At 50.1% G+C, this 18,678-nt stretch overlaps 1 protein-coding gene across 1 annotated transcript in view; it reads left to right on the top strand.

The window, feature by feature from the left end:
* Positions 1-17,236, top strand: part of SYVN1 (synoviolin 1) — an 890,352-nt gene extending 873,116 nt beyond the window's left edge. The window contains exon 16 of the mRNA XM_069644965.1: positions 16,647-17,236. Within this exon, the coding sequence (XP_069501066.1) occupies positions 16,647-16,789 (143 nt within the window). The 3' untranslated portion in view covers positions 16,790-17,236. The remainder of the gene's footprint in view (positions 1-16,646) is intronic.
* Positions 17,237-18,678: the final 1,442 nt, after the last annotated feature.

Genomic DNA, 18,678 nt, shown 5'->3' with positions numbered 1-18,678 from the left:
AACTCTCTCTGGAGACGGGTAGCTCCACCTTTAGTTACACCTGCTCAGACATGGGCAGTGAACCAGAGAGTCGAAAAACTATTTCGGCCTTCCCCCACCGACCCTACCGACCCTCTTGTCATGATCACTGCTTCCAAGGGGCTAGGACCAGCCCAACGTCCTTGGAAGCAGGCCCCTAACCTTCATCCTAGGCACCAGCCGGTCCCCACTGGGACCTTTTGGACCTTGTCCTGGCGCCGGTGGCACCAGGCTCATCAAAATCACTGGTCCCGGCACTGGAAGCGCCGGGCTCATAACATGTATAAAGATGCTCGGGTGGACTTACCTGCAGCAGACCATGCTGCTTACTTACCAGCCATATGGGAATCCTCTGCGAGCCGGGACTAGTTTATTACCTGGGTGGGGCAGGCTCCACTCCCTGGATACAACACTGGAACTCTTCTAGAACAGGAACTCTTTTCTTACCTGGGCGAGGCAGTGGAGGAAGACGCATCATCACTCCAAGGCTATTTAAACCACACCCGATTGATGCAACGTGCTTCGCGTTATTCTGCATCTGCAGCAGAACGCTCACCGTGTCGGTTCCAGTCTTCTTTCTTCCGATCCTGAACCTGTGAGAACAAAGCTTACCTTTCTTGTATCCAGCCTTCAGAAGCACCTGCAAAGACAAAGAAACAGGTTAGCACGGCAACCTTCACTCGCAGCGCTTTCCTCACCTGATCCATCGGCAGTTACCAACTCTTCGCGCTGCTCCTCCGCCATTATAAAAGCCTGTGAAGACAAAAGCATAATTATTCCTGTGGGGAATTTACTTACCGGCACCCCTCGAATTCCGGTTTTCTTCAACGCTGCATTCCTGCACCTGAAAGAGAAAAGGAGAGACATTAGGCAGGCTATTTACTCACGCGCCATCGCGCCCTCCACAATTAGGCGCCTGCAAATACTCCGGCTTTTCCAGCGTCTCTTCAGCATCCGAACTCATACCTGCAAAAGAAAAGAGACAGTTGGAGTGCATTTCGAAAGCAGGCAACAGGCACTTACTTACGCACTTCCAAGCGCTTCATTCCTATGCGCTGGCTCGAACTCCGGCTCTCTTCAAACCACCATCTTCCGCCTCAAGAGCCCTGCAAGACAAAAGGTACCATTAGAAAAGAACATTATGCAGAGCCCTATTCCATACTAACGTGCCCACGCATCTAAAGACTGTAAGGACATTAAAGGTGCCCGGAAACTCACCGTTCGTGCAGTTAACGACGGTTAGCAATCCTCTGAAGTCAAGAGGCCTACGTTTCAACCCAGTGAAGGAACTGGTAACGGCACCCTGCACCAGACGCAGATGGAGAGTCCAGCATTCACCTATCTAAGGTGAGGACGTTGACCTTGGGGCTCCCGGAAAAGTGAGAGGGGGAGAGAGAGAGACACCCGACAATCCAAGGTCATTAACCCCACATTCTTTCACCTGCAGACATCTTACTCTTCGAGTTAGACACACAGTGCGAAGAGGCCCAGCCCCGGAAGCCAATCGAGTCCTGCACTTCACTTTTCGAGATACAGTTACCACCCTGCCAAGACCGGCGCCTCCGTGGGAATCAGGTGAGCGTTACACCTCTACATATCAAGGGGCACGCCATCCCAGACTCACTGGTAGTAGAGGGCAGGGGTACCCCTTGCCACGGGAGAATCGCCACCGGACAAGGAGTCTAAAAGGTTGTATGCCCTGGGCAAACGTCACGTCAGCAGCTGCATACACCATTCGGGTTGCTAATAATACTACGCTATTAGCAAGCTATGCTGATGCCTGATGGAACTTGCTCCAAGAAGGTCTCCAGGAGGTTCCTGAACCAGACAGAACAAAGCTTCTCGCCATTGTTTCGGAGGGAAAACTGGTTAATCCGAATGTGGTGAAGAACACCCTGGACACTGCAGAAACAGCAGGCAGGTCTCTTGCACAAGATACTCTTCTAAAAAGACACGCATGGCTGCACACGTCGAGCTTCAGACCTGAGACCCAGGCCTCTCTCATTAACAAACCCATTGAAGAGACTAACCTCTTCGGGAAAGCAGTGGATGAAGCGTTGGAGATGGCCATGAAGGAGCACGAGACTATTAGGTCTTTGCACCAGATTACACAGAAACCCTCCTCCCAGAGGGGTAATAGTTCTAGGCGGTCCTTTCGAGGACAAGCCCATGCTGGTCAGAACAACTACGGCACGGGTAACTTCAACACGAATCAAGCATCCGGAAGCCCTACCTACTACCTCCCAAGGGGTCAGAAACACGGCAAAGGTAGAGGCAGAGGCCCCAATCCCAGAGGAGCCTCAGCCTCTGGTCAGAAATGACCACCAAGTCCAGGTCCCCTCCCATGTCTCCCCGGTCGGGGGCGATTAACATCTTTCCTTAAGGCATGAGAGGGGATAACTTCAGACCAGTGGGTCTTAAAGACGGTCGCCCACGGTTGTTGCGTGGAATTCGCCCGACCTCCACAGTTCAGACCGCCGCAATCATGACGCCTTTCACCGGACCATCTACAGATCCTCATCCAAGAGGTGGAAGCTCTGCTGGGAAAGGACGCTATAGTATCTATTCAGTGTACTTCCTTGTACCCAAAAAGGATCTCACATGCGTCCTGTTCTAGACCTGCGCCCAGCGAACAAGTTCATAAAGCCCATGAAGTTTTGCATGGTAACACTACAGGAGGTGATCCCATTGCTGAAACGGGGGGACTTCATGTCAACATTGGATGTGAAAGATGCATATTTCAATGTTGCCAGCGCACAGAAAATACCTAAGGTTCATGATTCAGGACAAACACTACCAGTTCAAAGTACTCCCCTTCGGCATAGCCTCAGCGCCAAGGGTGTTTACCAAAGCCCTGGCAGTGGCAGCAGCACACCTGCGCAGACTATCGGTCCCAGTTCACCCTTACCTTGATGACTGGCTCATTACGGGAGACTTGTTCGACGCTTGTTTTTCGAACACCCAAAAAACAGTAGATCTCCTCTTCAGCCTGGGTTTTTCAATCAACAAAAAGAAATCCAGCTTAGTCCCCAGCCAAGTTAACAATTTCTGGGAGCGCTAATTCGGATGGAAGACGGCCTTGTCTTCCCCTCCAGCATGCTCTCTCAGGTTCCTCAATATGTAGCCAGTCGGGAGGTGACGGTACTCAAAGCCATGCGTTTGCTAGGGATGATGGCGTCATGCATATACTTGGTTCCCTACGCGCGGCTGCACATGCGTCCCATGCAAGAGTGGCTCAACAGCCAGTGGTGTCAGGCCAGCGGACAATGGGAAGATCTGTTAGTTGTCTCGCCAGCCCTTGTTCTCTCTCTGCAGTGGTGGTCAAGAGAAAACCTCTTGAAGGGAAAGACCTTCACCACCGCTGCAGTGGAAGCCACTCTTACGACAGACGCATCTCTCACGGGGTGGGGGGGCTCACCTGCTACAGCAGACAGCACACAGAGTGTGGTCCCCTCAGGTAGGGTCCAATCATATAAACATACTTGAGCTACTAGCGGTGTTCAAAGCATTGAAAGCATTTCAGGGGCAACTGCAAGGGAAGACAGTGTTGATCCTAACCGACAGCACTACAGCAATGTATTACCTGAACAAACAGGGGGGCACTCACTCTCCAGGGCTATCCAAGCTGTCCCAGAACATTTGGATATGGGCTCTCAAACACAAGATGTTTTTGTTATCCCAACATGTTCCAGGGGAACTCAATCTTCTGGCAGACGCAGACGTACTCGGCAGAGATTTTCCTCTGCCAGAAGAATACGAATGGTGGCTGCACGAAGACATTGTGTGCAACGTCTTCGCAGAATGGGGTTTCCCAGAGATCGACCTGTTCGCTACTCAGGAGAACGCCCAATGCCAAGACTACACCTCCAGGTACCCCCAGAACCGATCCAAGGGGAACGGTCTCTGGATAACTTGGTTGGGGAAATTTGTCTACGCGTCACCCCCTGCCCCCTCTCCCCTTCTCAACAAGATAGTGCACAAGATTCACCAGGAAACAGTTACCATGATACTGGTGGCCCCCATGTGGACCCACCAACCCTGGTTCGCTCACCTGATGGAGATGTCCCTCTCCCCACCAGTCAAACTGCCCGTACAACATGTTGTCTCAGGACAGAGGAGAGACCGTCCACCCATGCCCACAAACTCTGAATTTAGCAGCCTGGCTCCTGAGATCATAGAGTTTGGACACCTGCAACTCCCTCAGAGATGCATGGACATACTCAGGGAAGCGAGAAAGCCTAATACACGTTATTGCTATGCCAGCAAATGGAAACGGTTTGTCATCTGGTGCAATTCCAAGGGTGTCAATCCCATTGATTGCTCACCCTCACACATTGTGTTGTATCCAACCCATCTGTTGGACACTGGGTTAGTCTTCAATTCCCTAAAGGTTCATCTGGCTGCGCTGTCAGCCTGCACCACATCACAGCAAAAAGTATTGTGGTGGAAGATACCAGTTATTAAAGCCTTTATGGAAGGGGTTAAGAGGATTTATCCTCCCATCTCTCATCCAGCCCCTGGGTGGGATCTGAATGTGGTTTTGACCAGGCTCATGGGATCTCCCTTTGAGCCTATGCATAAAGCAAGTCTGAAAGATCTGACTTATAAGACAGCCTTCCTAGTGGCTATCACTTCTATCAGAAGGGTTAGCGAACTACAGACTCTTTCTGTTTTAGACCCCTTTGTTACAGTCCACAAAGATAAGGTAGTTCTGCGTACACACCCCAGGTTTGCGGCGAAATTTATTTCAAAGTTCCATGTGAACCAGTCAATCGAACTACCCACGTTCTTCCAGAAACCTACTAACATGGCCGAAAGAAGCCTTCACACACTAGACGTGCGCAGGGCAGTCATGTTTTACATTGAAAGAACTAAACCACTGAGGAGGACTAAACAATTCTTTGTTTCAGTGGCAGCTGGTAGAGAAGGGGATCCTGTCTCTAAATCAGCAATCTCAAGGTGGATTGTCAAATGCATCACACTGTTCCATTCTTGCAAAGAGAGAACTGCCCTTCAAGCCTAGAGCACACTCTACTCGAGGCACTGGGGCATCCATAGCATTCATTGCAAATGTTCCCCTAGAGTCCATTTGCAAAGCGTCAACCTGGAGTTCTGTACACACCTTTACAAAACACTATTGCCTAGACACTCAATCTAGGTCTGATTCTCAGGTGGGACAAGCAGTACTAAGACATCTGTTCTCTACTGTTCCTTCTCACAACCCATCTCCAACTCCGGGTACTGCTCGCTAGTCTATGCACAGCATGTGATTCTAAGCAGATTAACAAGCATCAGAAGACATGAATTACTTACCGTAAAAGCATTTCTGATGATTGTATCTGCTTAGATTCACATGCGCCCTCCCTGCCTCCCCGCTCGGGGTGGAAGGAACATAGACGTCTTACTACTTTCTCGCTTTATGTACTCACTATAGCCTTGGGCTCCCTCGTGGCAGAAAAAATACAATCGGTGGGACCTCGGCGCTTGAGGGATTTTACCGTATTACCAAAATCCTCTCTCCCCGTCCTTATCGCTCCCCCCCCCTTCGACCCCTCTCTCCCCTAACCCCTTCCTCTCCTACTCTCCATCTCCCTCTTCCTCGTGTACATTCCCCTCCTCAATCCCCTTCCCCACTCCTCCCACCCAACACCTACCCCCTCACCGTCCTAATATACCCCCCATTGTTCATCCCTCCAGCCTCATCAACATTACTCTCTGAAACGCCAGATCCCTCTGCAATAAGACTGCTGCTGTCCTGGACATGTTCTTTCGTCTCAACCTTCATTTCCTATGTCTAACTGAAACCTGGATCCCCCTTCACAACTCTGTCCCTGCTTCCCTCACTACCTCCTCTTCATCCTTCTCTCATATCTCTCACCCTTCTGGTTGTGGCGGTGGCATTGGTCTTCTCTTCCACCCTAAATACCGTTCCTCTGCCTCCTCACCCCCTCTTCCTGCTTTCCCTTCCTTCGAATATCTATACAAATCCATTTCTTCCCCTCACCCTATCTCCTTTCTAATCTATCGGCCTCCTGGCCCCCTTTCCTCCTCCTTTGACGACCTTGATCACCTCTCCCTTATCTCTCCCTCCCCCTCTCCACTAACTGTACTAGGCGACTTTAATCTTCACCTCCCTACTCCCCCCTCAATCCAACCCTCTTTTCTCTATCCTTGATTTCTATCTCCTTTCCCCTCTCCCTTCCTCTCCTACTCACTCTTCTGGCTTCACTCTTGACCTGATCTTCAACTCAATCTACCCCTCTTCTACTGTCTCTACACTACCTACCTATCTATCTCTCTGACCATGCTTTACTCTCCTTCTCCCTTACTCCCCGTCACCTTTCACTTTGTCCTTTACCCTCCGCTACCATCTTTTCTCGACGTGACCTTCGTGACTTTAATCCTTCTCCCTTTTTCGACACTTGCTCTTCCTCTCTTCCCCCACTCCCCTATTTCTCTTCCCTTCCGGCCAGTGAAGCACTATCCACTCTTTCCTCTTCTATCTCCTGCACTCTTGTTTTGCTCTACCCCCTCTTCTCTTTCAGTCCTACCCGTAAACCCTCTCAACCTTGGCTCTCTCCTCAACTTCTCTCCATGCGTCATCTCCTTCAACGTTCGAGCGACTCTGGCTCATATTTCCCTCACTATCCAACCAAACCTCATTTCGAGGGGATTGGGTCCTCCGACGTATTCCATATCTATGACAGTAATCACCACAGCTGTGCTGCTTCAGAAAATCTTTCGCCATCTGCGTCGATGACGTCGATACGCCGCCCTCGAGGACCTCCTCCGACGGCCGACGTCACTGGATGTTATAAGTAGGACGCACAACGCCCGTAGTTCCGTTTTTTCCGCGAACGTGTTCGCTTCGTAGATCTCGGCGCGCCTCGACTCTTGAGTTTCTGTTCTTTCGGTTCTTCGAACCTGTTCGGTTGTGAGAAGTTTTCGAGATGTCTTCCTCTTCTTCCACCCCGCGTCCGGGCTTCAAGAAATGCGAGGACTGCGGGTCCAAGATGTCGGTGACGGACTCGCACGACGCCTGCCTCTGGTGCCTCGGGGAGGCCCACGACACGGATGGTTGTGTCGACTGCCAGTCGCTTAAGTCCAAAGCCTTGCGGGAGCGCAAGGAGAAACTGTCGGTCAGTAAGGTGTCCAAGCCCCGGAAGTCGAGGTCCACTGGGCTTTCGACGGACGATTCGAGGGGCGACTCTCCGCATCGTTGTCGTAAGTCTAGGGGGTCTCGGTCCTGGAGTGGTTCCCGCCACTCCTCTGCCTCTTCGAGGAACTCCCGGAAGCGCTGTCATCGGTCGCCTTCCTCTTCCGAGGACTCCGCCCGTCGGCGGGTGGTTTATCCCACCAAGCATGCGACTCCAGAGGAATGGGCTTCCTTCAGTAAGAAAATGCTGGCAATTCTTGAATTGCAGGGTACCGGTCCGTCCGCGCCTCTGAGTGGGGTCGGGCGTGACCGTACTAGAAACACCGCTCGTACGCCTTCGGGCTCGGGTGGTCGGCACGATTCGTGGGAAAGGTCCCACTCGGACAAGGGGAATCATTCTAGGCATGCCCGTTCCAGGTCCCGGTCCTCGACGCGCTCGAGACCGTGTGCACCTGTGATGTCTTCGAAGAAGACGTCGACACCTGTGGTGCCGTGGTCCTCGAGGGACTCTCTCGAGGCTCCGCCTCCGAGGAAGTCGTCGACGCCATCGGCGCCCAGGCTGTCGAAGGACACGCTCGGGGCTCCGCCCTCGAGGCCTGTGTCGACGCCGTCGATACTGTCGGCGCCGCGTTCGACGCCGATTCACTCAACGCCTTTCGAGGCTGTTTCTTCGGGGGGTACCCCGAGGTACGGTGGAACCCTCTAGAAAGGCTCTGGCCATGGCCAAGCATGGCTTTATTCCCCATTCTGTGCCCACTTTCCACCATCTTGATTACATTTCGGAGGTGGATGAGGGCTCTGATGATGGCATGGTTCCTGATACAGTGCCAGATGAGATTCTCTCGGGACATAGTCAGATTGAGGACCTACGTCAGTCACTGCACGATGCCAGTGGTCTGGACACCTCTCCGGAGGTGGAGTTTTGTAGGCCTGAGCCTGGCACCCATGCCAACTCCTCGTACCGGCGCCTTATGTCAAGGGTCACCGAGTACTTGGGGTGGTCTGCTCCCCCAGGGGATTTTCTTCAGGATGACCTCACGGATATCCTCGACCAAGGTCCACCAACTGACCTTGTACTGCCGTTCCATATGGCTCTACAGAGGAGGGTGGCGGCGGCTTGGACTGCTCCGGAGAGTCACCCGGCAGTGGGCAAGTCTTTTCCGTGAAAATACCGCCCAGCCAGTAGCGACCCCTACTACTTGACCAAGCACCCTACTCCGGAGATTTTGGTGGTGCAGGCGGCTACGGCCCCACCAAAGCAGGCATCATATCCTACCATCCCTCCTGATAGGGACGACAAGTGTTTTGATGGTTGGGCGAAGAAAGTGTTTTCTTCAGGGGGTATGGCTCTTCAGGCGGACAACTCTGTATGTGCCTTGTCACGTTTCACGCGCACACTGTGTTTCCTTAGCGGCTGAACATATTCCCGAAGGGGACGAACGGGATGGTTTTCTTGATATGGTCCAGGATGGCAAGGATGCCATGTGTGAGGCCGTTCAATCGGGTTTGGACATGCCAGATTGCGTCAGCCAGTCCATGGCAGCAAGCCCCGTAATACGCAGGTTTGCGTGGTTGCGGAAGTCGGCGTTTGCTCCTGATTTGCAAGCCCGGCTCCTCAACATGCCCTTTGATGGTGTCCATCTTTTTGGCAGCAAAGCTGACGAAAGCCTTGAGAGGTTGCAGACCTCAAAAGCTGCAGCGAAGTCGTTGGGCTCTGCAGTTCACCAACCTCTGCCTTTTCATCCTCGGGGACAGCAATGGAGGGGAGGTTCCTTTTGTTATTACTCATCCTTTGGTAAAGCGAAGGGAGCTGCTAGTCAAAGGGGCCACCGTAGGAGTGCCAGAGGTTGAAAATAAGGTACTCTAGGTGCCAAGGCCACTCGGGCTGTTGCCTCTTTGCCCTCAGGCAACGCCGCAGCCGCTTCAGCTCAGTCATGAGGCCATGTTCCATGGTTCGCCGGTTGTGGGAAGGCTGGCGCAGCATCTTGTCGAATGGCGTGCCATTACTTCAGATGTGTGTGTTCTGGAGATTATAGCCCACAGCTACTGTCTTCCTTTCCGGCAGAGGCCTCACGACAATCCACCAGGGAACCTCTTTGAAGAGTCCGGATCCGCTCCTTGCGCAGGAAATTCACTCCCTGCTGGAGAAAGGCACCATAGAACTGGTGCCTGTAGCGGAGAGGAACAAGGGATGGTATTCCCCTTATTTTTTGATTTCAAAGAAAGACGGGGGGATTGAGACCCATCATGGACTTGCGCGGTTTGAACAAACTCCTCAGGGAGGACAAGTTAAAGATGGTGACTCTCAAGTCCTCCAGGCCCTTCAACTTCAGGACTGGTTGGTGTCTCTCGACCTCAAGGACGCTTATTTTCATGTGCCGATCCATCCATAGCACAAGAAGTACCTGAGGTTCGCGGTTGGCGACTCGCACTTTCAGTTTTGGGTCCTGCCGTTCGGATTGACCTCCGCCCCGAGGGTCTTTACCAAGCTCATGGTAGTGGTGGCAGCGCATCTCAGGAAAGGGGGGATTCACGTATACCCCTACCTGAACGATTGGTTGATCAGGGCGCGCTCTCCCGAGCAAGTCCTGGATCATCCGTCAGTCACCTGCCACTCCCTCCACAAGCTGGGCTTCTCCCTCAACTTAAAGTAGTCCCACTTGACGCCAACTCAGCGGCTCCAGTACATCGGAGCAGGGCTCGACACGTCCCTGGGGCAGTGTTTTCCTCCCCAGGTGAGGGCTCGTCACATTCAGCAGATGGTGCAAAAGTTCCAACATGCCCAGAGTCTCCCTGCGTTCGAGTTCTTGAGATTGCTCGGCCTCATGGCATCCTGCATTCTTCTGGTGCCAGAGGCCAGGTTGCGGATGAGATTTTTGCAATGGGCACTCAAGCTCCAGTGGTCTCAGTCCTCCGGCAGGATGTCGGACCCCGTTCAGGTGCTGACTTGGTCCCCCACCACCTTCTATGGTGGGCTGTTGAAGGCAATCTGATGAAGGGGGCTCCATTTCAGCTACCCTGGCCGGAGGGGACGATCGTGACGGACGCATCACTCATGGGATGGGGAGCTCATGCCAACAAGTTGACAGTCGGTCGTTGGTCTCCATCGGAGTCCAGGCTCCATATCAATCTGTTGGAGCTGAGGGCCGTCAGGCTTTTCTGCCGACTGTGCGAGGAAAGAATGTCCCGATTCTGACGGACAACACAGTGGCCATGCACTACCTCAACAAAAAGGGGGGGGCAGGGTCACTTCCTCTGTGCAGGGAGGCGATCCAGCAGGAAATTTCGGTCTCTGCAGTTCATCTGGCCGGAGAAGAAAACGAGATGGCGGACGCTCTGAGCAGGCAGAGCGTGATCTCTCACGAGTGGGAGTTGGCTCAGGAGATTCTTCTGGAGATCTTCGCCCTTTGGGGGACCCCTCAAGTAGTTCTCTTCGCCTCCAGTGTCAACCGGAAGTGCAAAAGGTTCTGCTCGCGTGAATTTCCTCCAAGAGGAGCCTTAGGAGACGCGTTTGTGGTGGAGTGGTCATTCCCAGTGCTGTACGCGTTTCCTCCAGTCCCGTCATTCCGCAAGTGCTGCGGAGGTTACGGAGGTTCGGTTCCCAGATGATCCTCATTGCTCCGGCATGGGCCAGAAGGGCGTGGTACCCGGACCTTCTCGTCTTGTCCATCTGCCCTCCACGTCGTCTTCCCTACCGAGACGATCTGCTCTCACGGGAGGGGGTCAGGTTCTCCATCCAGAGGTCAGATTCCCTCAACCTTCACGCTTGGCTTCTGAAAGGTTGAGATATAAGGATTGGGACCTCCCTGAAGACGTGATGGAGGTGTTGCTTTCGGCCAGACGGCCGGCCACAAAGTCCCTTTGCCGTTGGAGAAAGTTCTGCGACTAGTGCAGAGTTAAGAATGTGGATCCTTTTTCATGTGACATTCCTGTGGTTCTCTTTTTTTATTTTTTTGGCCTGCAAGTGGGTACCGTTAAAGGTTACCTGGCAGCGCTGTCCATATTTAAGCGCTCATCTGAAGTGTTCTTATTTTAAAATCCCTTTAATTTCTCAGTTTGTAAAAGAGCTCATTAATGTGTTCCCTCCATCTCCTTTCCAGGTCCCCGGTTGGGATTTGAACCTTGTTCTCAAGTTTCTAATGGGTGCTCTGTTTGAGCCTTTGCATTCCTGCCCTGTTAGACTGTTAACTATTAAAACTGTATTTTTTGTTGCGGTCACTTCAGCTCGCAGAGTGAGTTACGGGCACTTTCAGTTAAGCCACCCTTCACTGTGTTTCACAAGGACAGAGTTGTCCTTGGAGTTCGTCCTTCCTTTCTTCCGAAGGTGGTGTCGGAATATCATTTAAGCCAGAAGGTTATTCTTCTGGCATTTTATCCTCCTCCGCATCCTGGTAAGGAAGAGGAGAGGCTCCATAGGCTGGATCCTAGGAGAGCTTTAAGCTTTTATATTTCATGCATGTCCCGGGTCATAGTGGACGATCAACTCTTTATTGGTTACGCTGGAAGGCGTTTGGGACAAGCTGTTACTAAGCAGACTTTGTCTCGATGGATTATCCTGGCAATTTCTGAATGTTACCGCTTGGCGGGTAAGGACTCTCCGATAGGCTTGCGGGCCCATTCTACCAGGGGTATGGCTGCCTCTACTGCCCTACAGAGGGGTGTTCCTATTCGTAACATCTGTGATGCAGCCACCTGGGCTTCGGTACATAGTTTTGTACGTCACTACTCCCTCGATTCCATCCGTGGGCAGGATCTGGCCTTTGGCAAGACGGTCCTTTACTCCGCAATTTGATTGGGCATTCTAAATTTCTGTTTTCTAAATTCTTTTCCCACCTCCTTGCATTGGTACTGCTTTGGGAGTCTGTCATAGATATGGAATACGTCGGAGGACCCAATCCCCTCGAAGAACAAGTTACTCTCTTACCTGGTAACTTTCTTTCGATGGAATGGTCCGAAGATGTATTCCATATCGCTCCCTCCCTGCCTTCCCTGCTACAGAATGTCTTATGCGATTGCAGCTTACGTTTCCGCAAGGCTTTGTGTGGTCACACTGGCAGAAGACTGGTGCCACATGTTCTGGGGAAAAAACTACAACTGAGGCTACGGGCGTCGTGCGTCCTACTTATAACATCCAGTGACGTCGGCCGTCGGAGGAGGTCCTCGAGGGCGGTGTATCGACGTCATCGATGCAGGACGCAGACACCGAAAGATTTTCTGAAGCAGCACAGCTGTGGTGATTACTGTCATAGATATGGAATACGTCTTCGGACCATCCCATCGAAAGAACGTTACCAGGTAAGAGGTTAACTTGTTCATTTATCCTACCATTCTCTTCATGACTCATGCCTTGCCTCTGCTAAACGTTCATACTACTCTAGCCTTCTCCACTCCCAAGCCTCTCACTGTCGCCATATTTTCCAATCCCTCTCGTCTTCTCTCCCCACCTACTCCTGACCCTTCAGCCTCTTCCACCCTTTCTCCTTCTGACTTTGCAAACTTCTCCTCCAAGATTCTTGCTCTTCGTCAAAAAATGAACTGCTCTTCCTACTCCACTCCCTTTTCCCCTCTCCCTATTCCCCTTCAACGTGCATGTCTGACTTCTCGCCTGTCTCCCCTTCTGACGTCTGCCTCCTCCTGTCCAAAGCCCATCCTACGTCTGCCCCTACTGATCCTCTCCCCTCCCTTCTTATCCCCAAGATCTACCCTCTTCTTATTCCTTACTTAACTTCCTTCTTCAACACCTGCCTTTCCTCAGCCACCTTCCCCTCTGCATTTAAGCATGACACCATCATCCCTATTCTGAAGAAACCTTCTGCTGATCCCCTTCTTACCTCTAACTTCCGTCCAATCTCTCTTCTCCCATTCCTCTCTAAACTACTTGAACGCCTCGCCTATTCCCAGCTCTCAGCCTTTGTCACTAATCTTTCTCTCCTACCCCCATCTCAATCTGGTTTCCGGCCTAAACATTCTCCTGAAACTGCCCTCACTTGTATCCTTAACTCCCTTCTCTCCGCTCGATACTCTAAGCAATCCTCTGTCCTTATTCTCCTTGACCTTTCTGCTGCTTTCGACACTGTTGATCACCCCCTACTTCTCAACACTCTTTCTTCCTTCGGTTTCAAAGGCTCTGTTCTTAACTGGCTCTCCTCTTACCTTTCCTCCCGCTCATTCGCTGTCTCCTGGGTCGGCCGTTCCACGCCTACCCTCCCCTTGGAATACGGTGTACCCCAAGGTTCGGTTCATGGCCCTTTCCTATTCTCTTTCTACACCTCTCTCCTTGCCCCTGTTCTCTTCATTCGGTATTCCTCACCATTTCTATGCTGATGACACCGAACTCTTCCTTTCTTTCTCTTCCTTCTCCTCTGACCTCCACCTTAAACTCTCTTCCTGTCTTACTGCCATTAAAAACTGGATGTCATCCCGTTTTCTTTCTCTCAATACTGAGAAGGCTGAAGTCTTGTTCTTTCCCTCCAACACTCTTCCCCCTCCCTCTCCTCCACCTTTCATTCACTTCCCCTCTAATCTTCCTATCTCTGCCCACGCTCGCAATCTAGGCATTCACTTTGACTCTTCCCACCATATTTCTCACACCTCTGGCTCCTGTCGCTACCACCTCTTCAATATTCGCAAAGTCTGCTCCTCTCTCACCTTCCATGCAACAAAACTTTTAATCTCCTCCCTTACCTTCTCTCGCCTCTTCTATTGCTCCTCCCTACCCTTTGGACTACCTGCTTCTCATCTTGCTCCCCTCAAATCTATCTACCACTCAGCTGTCCGTACCCTCTGTCTACTTGCCCCACATGACTCAATTTCTTCTTCGCTCTCCTCCCTTGGCTGGCTTCCCTTTCACTCCCAACTTAAATTTCATTTCCTCTGTCTAGTCTTTAAATCGCTCCATGATCTGGCTCCCCCTTATCTCTCCTCTCTGCTCTTTCTATAATCCCTCCCGCTCCCTCCGTTCAGCCGACCACTTCCTTCTCACCATCCCCCCTTCCCCATGTGCCTCCTCCCATTTCCGCTCCTTTCAGCTCCTAGCCCCCCCCTTACCTCTCTCAATCCGCTCTGTACCTACCTTTTCCTCCGTCCGCACTCTGAAATCTCTCCTTCTCCATTCCCCGCCTTGAAACCTTCCCCACCTCTCATTCCCTCCCCATCCCTCGATTCTTCCCTATGATCCTCTTCCCTCCCCCTTCCCCTAATCCTCCCTCACTTTCATCCTTATACCCCTTCTGTTTTTCCCTCCTCCTTCCCTTCCTCACCCCTTCCCTCTTCCCTCACAGATTAATTGGTGTACTTAGTTTTTTATTGGTTCGATTCATGACTGTAAATGCTTCTACTGTTATAATGTTCTATGTATTCTGTTATAATGTAAAGCGCTTTGGCTGAAAGCACTATATAAACACATTAAATACAAATACAAAACAAATACTACATATCTCAGATGAGGAGGCCAGGAAAGATGACCAGCATTTCATTGGTTGTGCTAGTGGCCATGCTGGGAGGGCTGTGATTACACAGACCCCGTCAAGGTGCATCATACGCTTTATCTCTGAATGCTATGAACTGGCTGGTAAGGAGGTGCCTGAAGGTCTCATGGGCATTTTCCAGGCAGCTACATGAGCTTCTTTACACATTTTTTCTAAACATTACTGCTTGGATTTCATCTCTGGTTAGGATGCTTACTTTGGTTCTGATAGGATTTTCCTACCACGGATTAAACATCGCTCTTCCTACCTACCCCTCTTGGCAGATAGCATATATATCTTGGTTCTACTGCCCCTCATCAGAGTGCTGGGGTAAAAAGGTTGTGGATTGAAGTACACTACGAGAAATATGGTTGCAATATCACTGTAATGTAATATACATTTGATAGAATAATGGATCACCATATGTATTGTTAATATCAGTGTGTATAGTACCATATTACCAAATTACTGTGAATGCAAGCAGACGGTCAAGGCCAAATGAGAATGTTATAGCACTTGCGCTTATACATACAATATCACCCAACCTGTGTTGGTTCCCATTTATCGACCTCAGAAGGGTGAAAGTTGAGGTGTTTACGAACAGGCTAAATCAGTGGCTCACCACCTGAAGTGTGCCTGGAAATAAACCTTTGAGTCTGGAAATTATTGGATAGAATTGCAGAAAGACAAATTATGCGTTATTCCTATTCTTTCTTTTTTAGCATGACAGCTCAAAGTGATACACTTGTGGAACCCCGTTTTTTTTGAGAGGCCTGACCAAGAAAGTCAGCCACTGCAAAAATAAAGAGCCACATGACACTGGCACAGCCCAGGAGCTTACATTTTAAAAAGAAAAGTTAAACAAAAAAAAAGTGTTTTTTTTTTTTTTTTTAATCATTTTTTTTCTAGGGGTAAAGGAGACCTCGGGGGTTGCAACTGTGACCCCCAAATTACGTCCCTGGCTGTCGGGTGGAGCCAATGCAGAACGATTCTGGGCCCCTGGCAACGGAAATGTTTCCGATGATCCACTGCGCTGGGAGATGTATATCAAAAATGAGAAATCCATGGGAGCAACAGTAATTAGTTCATTAGAACATGCAAGGTGCTGTTAAGGCTTCTTCGTCATCAGGGAGCTCAGAATGTGTGCCTTATATTATGATAGCTGCCTTCCCTCCGAACCCCATAAACTGCGGCAAGCCGCCATTTTGCCTACCCTGGTCCGACACTTTGCAACTGTCCTCCCCAAACCCCATACCCTGCCACCTCCCTCACCACCACCACACAGCCATTCAGTCATCTGTCAGCACTACGGCACTCCTCTGTGGTCCCTACTCACCTGGCTGGCTCATCTGCCCCTTCCTCTTACAATGGGTGCTGTGGAAAGGGACTACAAATTGTTCCCTTCTCCATCACGGTCGTAGTTTTTTCTAAATTTGTGAAATAGCTGCCGCACTGTTTCACAATTTAAAGCTATCGGCACCCCAGGAATTTTGCCATGGTTCTAATAGCTATAGCCCCCTTGTTGAGCATCATTATCACCTTTAATGTACAACAGCAGTGGATAAATATATCTGCCGTACCACCGCTTGCTTAGCCTTTTTGGGTGGGGTTTCTGAAATCGGTATCATAAAGAAACTGAGGAAAAGGTTTATTGTGAATAATCGGACAGTACACAGGGCATTATGCTGTGGCAACCAGAAACTGAAAGTTCTGCTCATATATCCATACTTCAGGAATCCTTATGCAACCTGACCCAGGTAGAATGGGACCATGTAAAGTGGAGAGCACATCTTCAATTCTTTGAAGAAATATCACATACATATTTAAGTATTTGAACAGGTGTTGAGCATGGTGATGTTGGGGTTGTTGACTTCTCTAACCACTCACTGAAAAAGGCTACATTGAATTCTGCACACTTGGGGTTTAGATGTAAATGCTAAAGAGATAATAAGTTATAAAAGATGCTTGTTTAGGGTGTAATATGTTTTCTGATCTTTTCCTTCCAGATGCTACTGAAGTACTCGGTGCAGAGGGTTACACACCGCCAGTTGGAGATGGTGAGACACTTTCCCATGAAGAGCCAGATACTGCTGAACTTCGCAGACGCAGACTTCAAAAATTGGCATCGCCCCCGTCTGACTCCCACTGACCCTAGTTTACTCCACATAATCTGTGACACTCTGGGAACTTGGACCTTGCCTGCTCCAGGGGTGTTGCCCTGGGACCTTTGACTCTGGAAGCCGACATGAAAATGCAACAGTGACCCCTCACCCAGGTGGTTATACTTGAAGATTGCTTTTTGGAACCCGCATCAAGTGCTATGTGACCTGTCAAGGAGAAAAGAAGGGCTTTGATAGCAGGCACTTGACTCAAGACAAATGTGTGTCCTTTGCCTCGGATTATATTTTTTTAAAGAAACTCTTGACTCCTTCTCACTCCCCCTACACAAAGCAGTCCGAGATTGACATTTACGCTTTTCACATTTAATATATACATTGACTTCTAATCGAAGCCTCCATGGATTTGCTGTGCAGCGTCTGTCCCTTTTAAAACATATGGGTGAATGATTCAAGTAAAGAGACTTTAATGCACTTTGTCACTGGAAGCCTGTGTCACTTTCTTCTCAGTACAATCGTAGGTCTCACTTGGTGCTTCTAGGTTGTTGATTGGGCTGTCCTCATGTCCTATTCAGATGTCAAATGTATATGCTTTTGATTGCAACTTTTGGCACCATAGCAGCTTACATTTTTAGCTGGATTTGGTTCTAGTGGCGTTTCCTGTGCTTTACCATTCTGGGTTCCTAGTAGAGCTCCATATGTTTAGATCTCGCTGAAAGAGCATGCATAGCGTTCAATGACCATGGATCCTATTGTCTGATGGTTTAGAAGAGGACACCATACATTGACAGCAGATAAGTCACCAGTCATTGATGTTGGGGCCAAAAGACCATTTCAATGGATTGCATTCTTCCACAAATTCTTCATCTTGATAGTTATCCTGCGTGGGCTGCTCAGAAATGTCTTTGACACGGTTGTTGGTTATTGGATCTCTTTTTGGAAAGGAGCATGTGGAAGTGTTATCTGCATCAGCCCTCCCACTCCCCTGGATTGCCCACAACCCACCTCTTGCCCACATTCTGAACACAAACTCATTGTCCAGTGCTGGGGTAAAAGAAGCAGGCATGTAACAAAGGTTGGTGCTGTAGCAGCTTCTGTAGAACAGGAGGCATTATTGTCCCATGTCCCTTCACCCTTGCAGAAACCCCTGAGCGGCATAGACTTCAGCATGAGTCAGTGACACTTCCTCTTGTTACAGCATTTCAGAGCTGGAAATGGCACAGTGGGTAAAAGCAGTGGGAAGTCCTCATTCAAAGTCCTTGCTTCTCAACTAGCTGTCATTGATTGCCAGGAGAGTGCGGGCATTGTCACAGCAGCCTTGTTGTAAAGCCCCTCTTATATGACCCTGTACTGTTGCTTGTGCTCGGAGCGTTCTTTTCCTGGCAAGATCCCTGTCACTCTAATGCCTCCCACTCAGTGGCAGATAGGTTTAGGTGGTGTTGGATGTAAACAGAGCAGCCTTATTGTGTGCTTTCTCATCCCAGACTCTTGCCTTGCAGCTATAGAAGTCTGAGTTGATTGGGGTGGGGATTTCTCCTTGAAACTTTTCTACAGGTTTTGTTGGGCCCACTCATCTCTACCAAGCAACATAGCAGAAGCCTGCTAAGGTAATGTGACATGGGCATGTGAAGCTGCACCTGGAATGTGTTGGGCAGAATTATATGCAGTACCCTTTGGGAACACCACACACAATTAAGACTACAAGTGACAGTACAAATTCACCTTTGGTACAAGCCTGTACTGCACAGTTAAAGTGGTAGCGATGGCTGAGCAGCCAGACTTATCTCAAGAGTAAGTGAGCAGTATCAAATAGTTACACAAAGGACAGCAATTCCTATGATTCAGGCAAACACTGACTCAAGGTTTTCAAGTAAAAGAATATACATTTATTTCACTCTTTAGTTGTATAACAGTTCACTCT

The sequence above is a fragment of the Ambystoma mexicanum genome, chromosome 2p, assembly GCF_040938575.1.
Source record: "Ambystoma mexicanum isolate Mex_15411 chromosome 2p, UKY_AmexF1_1, whole genome shotgun sequence".
In the NCBI taxonomy this organism is placed as follows: Eukaryota; Metazoa; Chordata; class Amphibia; order Caudata; family Ambystomatidae; genus Ambystoma; species Ambystoma mexicanum.
This window is presented reverse-complemented; position numbering and strand designations above follow the sequence as displayed.